Source organism: Echinops telfairi, unplaced genomic scaffold (genome assembly GCF_000313985.2).
Source record: "Echinops telfairi isolate 266 unplaced genomic scaffold, ASM31398v2 ScPeMD7_18;HRSCAF=68, whole genome shotgun sequence".
NCBI lineage: Eukaryota > Metazoa > Chordata > Mammalia > Afrosoricida > Tenrecidae > Echinops > Echinops telfairi.
The window spans coordinates 89,466,325-89,476,807 of record NW_022103915.1 but is presented as its reverse complement, the minus strand read 5'-3'; the positions used below and the strand labels follow the sequence as shown (position 1 = coordinate 89,476,807).

Genomic DNA, 10,483 nt, shown 5'->3' with positions numbered 1-10,483 from the left:
TCAGCCTTCATTTGGGTTTCAGTAATTTCTCTTGGTTACATTACCTTTGATCACGCCCAACTAGGCCTCCTACACCCTCCTCACGGCCGATTTGGATCACTTGTTGTTCCCTTGTCTAAAACTACCTCACCTTGCAAAAAAGCAGCCGTGTCCAGGCACCCCTCACATGCGGGCTGCGCAGGAGATGCTACTGACCCGTCAACTGGAGGCTCGTGGGATTGTTGGCAGGTTACAAGACAATATACGCATTTAATGGAATCTGAATAGACGCCTCCTCCTCCTCCTCCCTCTCTCCCTCCCTCCTGCATGCTGGCCTTGCCAAGAGGTGGGAAGAGCTTTCTCAGCAGGAAGTAGAGGCTGACAGGCATAGCCAAAGGAGCTGCTGAGGTCGGCTCCTCTTCTAATTGAAAGCAAAGTTAAGGGGAGTTTCTTGATCTCTACCCAGGAGGACTGTGTGTCGGGACAATGGTAAGCTTCCTTTGACACCTTCCCCACTCATAAAAATAGAGTCATATCAACACGTGGACCTCACAAACTGATACCATTTCGAAACCCAGGCCAGATTACCTCATAGTCCCTGAACAGTTTCTCCTGGGTGCCCTGGCCACCCAAGAGAAAGCATCAGGAAAAGAAAGCGAAAATAAAAGGTAGTCACAATGACCTCACATACAAGAGGCGAGCCCTACCTAATGTCTACCAAGGCCCAGCAAGGACCACAGACTGCAAGGAAGAGGGAAACCCAGTAGTTGTCTAATCTCTGAGAAGGAGTATTTCTGATAGATTCATATGGACTCTCAGTGGAGAGCCATCCCATCGGGCTCCGCTCCTGAGTCCAGATCTACCCTAACCACACAGGAGTGCACACGGAATGAAGGAATGAGCTCCCACTCCCATTCTGAAATTGTACCTAGCTAGCTCGCTCTTAGGGGAAAGCAGTCTTGCAGCACCAATGTTTTCCTTTAGGCTGGAAAATGGAACTTACATTTAAGAAATACTGTGTAAGGGGTGGTGTTGGTTTAAGTTATTTATGAACAGGATAGAAAGTAAAATGTAAAAACTCTGATGGAAAAGTGGGAAGCGTTCTCATGTCATTAATCAGTCCTGAACGCAGATCACTGAGGGCTGTGATCAACATCGGCAAGTCCACTTCTTGGTTGTTTTAAGTTTGGAAAAATTCTCCCTAACTCGCTAGGAAGTTGTGCTGCTAGTTACTGTTCAATTCATGGGGGAGATGGCTGCAATACACAGGAAGTCACACCTTTCCCACAACTCCCCTCCAAGGTGTTTGCAAAACTACACTATGACTACCCACCCTGTAAAGGTGAGAACTTCAGCCCTGTGATCCCCGCTAGCCACTCACAGTTCCAGAAGATCCCACTGAGCAGTGCTGGGGTACAAGCGTCCACACCTTCTCGGCCCTCTTTTGCATCACATTCAACATGACGAGCCAGAAAATTACAGATCAGTACAATGAACACTACCTTCACAGTGTCCACAAGGAAAAGTTTCTAAGACTGCCGAAGGATACACGGAATGGCTGTTTATAAACCACGCTCTGGTTTCGTTCTGTTCGCGGACCTTCCTAATGGCACATTGTCAATGCCCACTCAAGGGCGGACACATCGCACTGCCTCCATGACACCTCAAGCCACACCGGGCTCTTCCTGCCCAGAACCTGCCACACAAATTCAACTTTTTCATAAACTTGGGCCAAGGCAGGAAGAAAGATAATTTGCCCATTTTGTCCCCTACAGGATTAGAGAAAGAAAAAAAAAGAGCTAGCTGAACAGGTGTAATTTGAATAATAACCATGACTTAGCTTTTGACCTTATCACTCACATAGCTATTTATTATCAATGGAAGGTTATTTGGAGCCCTTATATCCACACGGCCAGTCAACTGGAGAAGGTGGACTGGCTTGCAACACTAACACATAGGAGCCAGCCAACACCTGTGGGAGAGACAGTGGGGGAGGGGAGTGTCAAGGTGCAGAAAGAACATGGGTACCTGATGGCTGCGAGCAAGACATCAGCCATGACCATTGGAGCAAAGCCCTCCACCTCTGTCATCTGTCATCAGTGTGCACTAAACCCTGGCTGAGGGCCAAGACTCTGTCTTCCGTGTTCCTCTCTGGCTAGATCAGACTCTCAACACTCAGACCCTAGTGTTCAGTCTCCAGTGAGGTTAGAACCCCTGTAAACTCCACTTTGCAGGAAAAAAAGCAACCGTTACTGAGACTTGTGCAGGTTCCTGAGAAGTCACAGTGCTCGACCGTACGCATTTGGGACCCCGCCCCCCCCAACCCACAGACGCTTTAGAGCAAAGGTACCCAAACTTGACAGCACCTTGGAATCAGCCCAGCAGCCTCTCAAGAGATTCCCAGGTCTGACTCACAGAGCTACATCTCTGTGGGGCCTGAGAGTGTGCGCTTCAAACGCCAGCCATTCAGAAACCACTGCCTGTCATGCCCAGGCATTGGGAAGGTCTAATGAGAGAAGTTACTTTCTCAGCAAAAATGACAAATGGACCAAAAGAGCTTCAGCTGAGTGTGGTTTTTTTTTTTTTTAACTCAAGTTCTCTCATCAGCTCCCTCCTCCTATGTGCCCCCCATTGCCCCATGGGAAGAAAGGAAAATTTCTGGTTCCATAAGGGAATGATGGTCTATCAAAAAGTCTACTACTGGATCTAAGGTGAAATACAAGTTGTTTGACTTTCACTTTTTTCTTCAGTTTATCTACATTCAACTTGTCCTAGAATTCTACACCGCATTTCAAGCAAATGTCTTTTCTGGCAAATTTTTCTAATTCCCAATTTTTTTCTACATCACATCAACAAACCCTTTGTAAAGCATGAGGCAGTCAATTTTACAAAGCAATCTCCCTACCTGTGGTGTGTATGATAAACCAATGTCCTTCCTGAACAATTAAACGCAGAGTCAGCCCCCAGAGGTAAAAGGGGCCTCTTGCAACACATCTACTGAATTCAGAGCAGAACGGAGAGGGAGTGCCATACTTTTCTGGTCTGTTGCTCAGTCACTTCCCGGAAGTTGGGGGCAGAGTCTCTCTCTAGTCATTTGACAGGCAGTAGGTGAGGGACATGAAATCCCTAGGTGGTGCACACAGTTAACACACCTGTCGACAGCCAGCAGGCTGGAGGTTCCAGTCAACAGTCAGGTGCTTTGGGAGAAAACCCTGGCAATGAACTTCAGAAGAATCAGCACTGAAAACTACTCTGACATTCATGGGCTCACCATGAATCATAATTAACTTGATAGCAAATGGTTTGATTTACACCCACACACACACATCACAAGTTACCACTATTCTTCATTCATCTTACATGGTCATAACACCTTCCAGTCTGTGGCCCTACCCGATACTCACCCTCATGAAGATATATCACTGAAGATATGGGTGCTATAGCAAAGTGTGATAAAGAAGTCAGATGGTGCCCTGCTATCAGAAAGAATAAGGTTCAGGTTTTATAGGCTTGCCTTAAAACAAGCAACCAACTCATTGGAATGTCAGCTTAGTCCACAGGGAAGCAAGCACACTAACCTGTGTGATCCAAGGATTGTAAAAAACAAAAATCTTAAGACTGGAGGATGTTATGCTATCAGAGCACCTGGTTTGCTGAAAGCTATGGATCATAGTGGAAGCCCAAAACCCACTTGAAGGGGCCCTACATGTGCGCACTAAGTGTCTGAAGAACCCCTCTGACCACTGACCATGATGTGAGTAGCCTTGCTATCAGACAGTGTGCACTGGTAAGAGGACTGTTGCAGATGTTGTTAGGTTAAAATTTAACACTTTACCATTTGATCTCCTTTTGACCATTTTAAATCTGTTTTAGTTTTCAATATTTTCTGCTCTTTTCAAATGAGGTTTTTCTTGATATTGTTATTGTGGTTGGCTTATTTGTTTTGTTTTGTATGTTTTTCTGTATATGAAATCCAGGCTAGGTTAATCTATAAAGATGGTAGCTGGACTAACAGTTTCTGAGGGGTATGGCAGGGGAAACTAAGGGAAAGCGAGAAGCTAATAACAATGAGTACAAGAACAAAGAACAAAGAAAATGTTCTAAAACTATGGTGATAAAAGCATAATTCTTTTTAATGATTAAACTATTGGCTTTTAAGATATGTGAATTATATATCAATAAAACTGTCAAAAAACTAAAATGAGTTCACATGAGCTTTCAAATAATCATTGTGCAACTTTTTATAAAATAATAAAAATGGGATTTTTATCACACATTAGAAATATATATACCTTCACCAGTGGTGAGAGTAGCAATACCGGGAGGGTGGAGGGAAGGTGGGGTAAAAAGGGTGAACCAATTACAAGGATCTATATATCACCCCCTCCCTGGAGGAAGGACAACAGAAAAGTGGGTGAAGGGAGACGTCGGACAGTTTGAGACATGACAAAATAATAATTTTAAATTATCAAGGGTTCATGGTGGGGGAGGGAGGGGAAAAAATGAGGAGCTGATACCAAGGGTTCAAGTAGACAGAATATGTTTTGAGAATGATGATGGCAACAAATGTACAAGTGTTCTTGACACTATGTATGTATGGATGGATTGTGATGAGTTGTACGAGCCCCCAATAAAATTTTTAAAATATATATATGTATGTATACCTTCATATCGTATATGGTAAATGTCCCTGAAACTCTTTTTGGAAAATAATGAGAACACCATGTGAAGACAAGATTGAATATACACAAAGCAAACTGGAGTGTATGGACTCACTGGAGGGCTTTTGTGGAGTTTGTCCTCATTTTACACCTTTATTCTCCCAATTGAAGGAGAGGTGCTTAAATCTTATAAAGAGGATTAAGTCTTTTTTCAGGTAACACCACAAACAATGGGGGGGGGCGGGATTTTCAACTTTCAAGGGAGGTGTTAACAGGGTAGCCAAACAGAGAGTGTCAACCAGCAAAGTGATCCACGCAAAATCCTAGCGGTAAATTTTCCCCTTGCTATTGAGTTTGCGTGAGTTCTTCACACAAATATAAAAGTATACATGTGAATGCTGCATCACTGCAGCCCCGTGAACATGTTCCAGACAGGTTAGGTGACTGAGGGCAAACTGTACGTGCATTATCAGGTTCGTTTCCATGCGTGAGCTATCTCATCAGAAAGTAAGAGGTGTGAGCCTTGAAGGGGGCCTTGTCAACGTTCACGGCTAACTTTCATTTTACCTGTTTGGGGCTTGAAGCTTCACCATCCCATTCTTTCTCCTCAGCAAACCGGAACTGGGAGAAGGAGTCCCCTAGGAGTAAAAACAAAAAACTGTTTTCTGTAAAAGTCACAAAATCCTGGGCTCTGGAAAATGTCCCTGCCCCTCCAGGAGGACCACTGCTGAAGGGCTAACTTCCCCAAAGTCAACGGTGCCACTCAAGAGAAGGTTGTGGCGCCCACATCTTCACACCAGTCTGTGTACTGGAGGTGTTCTAAAATACGGGGGGCAAGTGAATGCACTGTTTCATTCGCGCTCCGCTGGCTTCTTGAGGGACACCTATACAGTAGAGAGCAGTTGACAGTCACCTGCTCATGCGTGGTACGTTTTCATCTCACCTCCTTAATGTACACGGGGAAAACCTACTGAGTGGGAGGCAGGGGGTGTTTCGGGATAGGTAAGGTGAAAAGCGAGGGAAGTCAGTCCTAACAATCTCACAGACTGAAAACACCGCCTGGAGGAGAGCTTCTCCACCTCCACCAATTCCACCGAGCATCTAACAAGTACGCCGAATGCAAAGTAAAGCTCAAAGAATGTGCATTAGATCAAGTTATTGTACTCCTCTGAGCTGATGGAACAAGGGAATATGAGACTATGGACATGCAAGATTATCCCACATATACTCTACACCTCATCCTATCAGCATTCTTTGTTTGTTTGTTCTAAGTCTTTGGTCTTATCTAGAAGACCCACCTACCCCTAGCCATTCAAATCTTATGTATGTTGCAAACCTCAGATCTAGGGCCTCCTGTGATACCTCTTGGGTGATTTAACCATAGATTCTACTCTTTACTCTTAAATGAATGGTGGCTGCGGAGAGAACTACAGAATTAAAACAAAGAAGTGGACAAAGACCTACCATCGTTTTCAAAACACACAGCTCACAATATAAAATCTGAAAAAATTAAAGGCAACAGTATTGAGAAGAACCATTTTTGTCATTGGGAGGGATAAAATTCTCATTCATTGGCTACCCCATTCGATCTCTCATAACTAGTAATATAAAGAGTCAAGCTAATATAATTAACAAGGTTGCCTTTTACGTATATGTAGATATGTTTATGTGATCATACATATATTGTGACAAGGTACATATGTGCTTTATTCTCATGCAACATTAATTTTTAAAGGACTATAATAAAGCCATAAAAAAACTTTAAAAATTCTAAAATGTCACAATGATACAAACAATTATTTGTTGGTGATAATGCAAGTAAACAAATTAATCATAAAGGTAAAAACTTAAATATTTGAAAATGGGAAAGTTCTCTTCCACGGCATTTTGATCAGAAGAAATCCAAACTTGAGTTGTAGCATTAGAATATAGAAAATCACAAACAATTATTAATCATCCCACAAGAGAAAACTAAACTTTCTATCTAAAAAAAAACTTTAAATATCTTCATTGTAAAGCAATGGAAGAAAGAAAACCCCAGTCATCCAATTTATTTTATAAAGTAGAAAAAATATATAAAGAAGCTGGTGAAAGGAACCAAGTTTTTCTCTATAAAAAAGATGAACTATATATGCCTATATTCTCATCTATCTAAATGACAGCCAGGATTATGCTTAAATATATAAACTAATGCCACTGTCTTTGTTTGGTTTGGTTTGCTTTAGAAAGGGTACCCATTGCGATTAGAAAGGAGAATAAATTACAAAGTATCTAATTATTTGGAAGAAACATTAACATAGCTAGAACACTCAGCGGAATCAGCTGGAAATAAATAGAAACAATAAAAGGGTTCAGAGAGGCTACAAAGTTTACATAGAAAATCTCATCTTCCAAGGAAATCCAGTTAGAAAAAAATAGAATAACCTACTCATAAAAGTAGTATACACAAATTTCTAGGTAGGAACGAACTCAGACTAAATGGCTTTTTTTTAAAACCTATTTTCAAAACCAAATTTACCAAGGGAAACTAAACAAACATGCCCTGGACTCAAGACATGAAAGATACTATTATACATATATAAACCTAAAACCTATATATCTGTATATAAACCTAAAAGTTCAATACAATCTAAATCCCAAAAGGTTTTTTTTTAGCACGCTCAAATTATTATAATCATTTGGAAAAACAAGATGGATATTGTTCTGTGCTTCCAACACAACGATCCTATCAGACAGCTTAGGATCCCCACCCACCCACGTCGCCCAGCCAGGGTTCACCGGCTGACCACCATGCCTTTTCCTCCTGGGAGCAAAGGGTGGCCTAGAACCACCACCAGTGATCTGGCGAGCAGCCAAGTGCCTGACCCTTGCACAACGAGGGCTCATACAGTGATGGCTAGAACTGTCACAAGCTACGTGAGCAGGCCAGAGCTCAGAAACGAACACGTACTATGTCCTAAGATGTGCAGGGGTTGTTTTACAGTGCTGAAGCCACTGGCTAGTTTGGTGGACAACAAAGCTCCTTTAAAAGCATATGCCATCCGGAACAAAGACGTTAGAAGAACACCATGATAGACAATAAGAACGCAAGGCTGAATTTCTTTAAAACTTTAGAGTGGGGAAGATATATTCAAAAACCATAAAGATTCAGATCTTCTGTATGACAAAAATTACAAACCACCCAGAAGGTTTTGTAGCAATATGATTATACAGAGTTACTGTCTCTTATGGACAGAGTTGTTTGGAAGTCTAGTGGAATAAAACAATCTAGAAGAAAAGTAGGGAGAAATGAGAAATGGGTGGCTAAATTACATAAGAAACTAATAATAAATGGGAATATTAAATCAGGTTTGGTTTTTAATTGGCTAAGTACCGTATATACTCGTGTATGAGCCGAGTTTTTCAGCCCTTTTTTGGATGCTGCAAAAGGAAGCGCTATTGTTTCCACTTGGTCCCCGGCTCGGGGGAGGGGCTCGGTGGCGCTGCTTGGCGGGCCGGGTGGGCGGTGGGGGGGATAGGCAGAGGGCCCCTCGCTGGTGGGTGGGCGCCGCAGGCCCCTGTGGTGTTTGAGGGTGGGCCTCTCCAAGAGATCCTCGCCCGGCCGCCCTTGGGGCTGGCCAGCCTGGGGGTGTTGGCCAGGTGGTCGCCTCCTCGTTCTGAAAGCAGTTCCCCAGAAAGTCACCGAGGTGGGGGTCGTGTGAGTGGACCATGACACCACCCCCCACCCCCACCCCTCACCCCCCGTCCCCGGCATGTAGGTCCATAAGGGCCTGGTTCAGGGTCTTCTACAGGCCAGCGCGGCTTCTGTGGCATCCAGGCTCTGCCCCACTCATCCTGAGGGCCTTCTGCTCGGTCCCTTGCCCCTTCTCCTTCGCCAGCTCCGGGAAGAAGGGTCCCATGCCTTTAAGGCCCAGAGAGAGGCCTGCAGAGGCAGGCTGACCAGACGGTGGACGCTGGCCTCAACTTCGGCGGAATCATTCTGACGGACCTGAGAGCTCACGATGGGTCGGTTTGGAGGTGGCCACACACAAAATAAAAGTGTTCTCTGGTCCCAATAAGAGGGGACGGCCAAGAGGATGGTCCTGAAGGTGACACTCCCGGAAAGGAAAGTGGAGAGAGGACAAAGGTCGCAGGCAGGGAGTCCACGGATCTGTTGCGTTCAAACACTGTTGAAGCGAGGCACCGATCCACGGGGCCACAGGGCGAGCTCGACAGCACATTTTTCATGCAGTTTTTGTAGTAAAATTAGGTGCCTCGGCTGATATTCAGATTGGCTTATACTCGAGTATATATGGTAGCTGCATGCTTTCTTCAATATTACTTTATAAACAATCATGCATTAATGTTTTGTAAGATAGTTGTTTGTGTGGCTTCACAGATCTTTTTAACATATAATCAACACAAAGTATCAGTAATGCAAATAAAGCATGCTGCATGTATCCATCCCAATATCTGAATACTCTATGAAATATAAAGAAGATTCCAACAATGGTGTATTAGCTCGTTACAAACCAATCTTCTTACTGGGGGTTTGGGGACATCGAAAGTTACCAAGACAGTGAGAACTTAAAGAGAAGCACAGGAAGGAGGTCATTCTAACCCTTATAGCATTGTTCAGTATTAGCAATGGACAACTAACCACAAGGTTGGCAGTTCAAATCCATGACTCACTCGTTGAGAGAAAGATGAGATGATTAGCCCCATGAAGATTTACAGCCTTGGAAACCCTATATGGTCAACATCGACTCAATGGCAGTAGATTTGGGGGTTTTGCTTTGTTGTTGTTGTTCCCCCTTGAGGCCTGTGTCAATGTAAAGGGCAGGACTGAGGGGCAGAAGAACTGAGCATAAAGTGACAACCTGGAAGGCTGTGAGGCTGAGAGAACTGCTAATCTTCTCGCACTAGATGCAGCAAATGCAGAGTGCAGGGGCCCATGGGCAAAGAAGAGTCTTAGAAAGCCTGGCCTTTCAGATGGGAACCCCGATGAGCTGTCTCCCAGCAGAGGAGGCACACTAGAAATAGAAGTCTGAGGCCAGCGGTGACAGGAGCTCAAACATTAAGTGCCCACAAGAAGCCAAAAGTAAATACTTCAGAGAAAAAATCCATAGCCACATGGAAATTTTCCCTAAAATTCTTCATGCATAGGTGTTCAAAATTCATTAAATCTGTTAAGAACCATCAAGCATATCAGGAGACAAGACTAAAATGGACAAAAATTGCGGTGGGGAACCAGGATGGCAGGCAGCGAACTACATAGATTAAGACACTAGAGTTGTCAGGCCTGGATTCTCCAAACTTTCAGAGTTGGAGAAACTATATACCACACATACAAGGCCCATGAAGACAGCTTTGATCCACACAAAATAAGGTAGACATATAAAGACTATAAAGAAGAAAGCATCAGAGTCAAAAATAAGATACCTAAAATACATTCGGTAATCAAACTTCAAAACAACATTTTTTTAAAAAATCATTTTATTGGGGGCTCGTACAGCTCTTATCACAATCCATGCATCCATCCATCATGTCAAGCACATCTGTACATATGTTACCACATCATTTCCAAAACATTTCTTTCTACTTAAGCCCTTGGTTTCAGGTCATTTTTCCTCCTACCCCAACCCACCCTCTCTCACTCATGAACTGTTGGTAATTTATTTTCGTGTCTTATACTGACAGATGTCTCCCTTGACCCACTTTTCAATTATCCATCCCCCTGGGAGGGGGTTATATGTAGATCATTGATATTGGTTCCCCCTTTCTCCCCCACCTTCCCTTTCCCCTCCTGGTATGGCTACTCTCAATATTGGTCCTGAGGGGTTTATCTGTCCTGGATTCCCTGT

At 43.6% G+C, this 10,483-nt stretch overlaps 1 protein-coding gene across 1 annotated transcript in view; it reads right to left on the bottom strand.

Moving 5' to 3' along the window:
- The window catches only part of AVEN (apoptosis and caspase activation inhibitor), a 159,113-nt gene that overhangs the window by 4,594 nt on the left and 144,036 nt on the right, over positions 1 to 10,483 (bottom strand). The window contains exon 3 of the mRNA XM_030884906.2: positions 5,208 to 5,278. Within this exon, the coding sequence (XP_030740766.1) occupies positions 5,208 to 5,278 (71 nt within the window). The remainder of the gene's footprint in view (positions 1 to 5,207; positions 5,279 to 10,483) is intronic.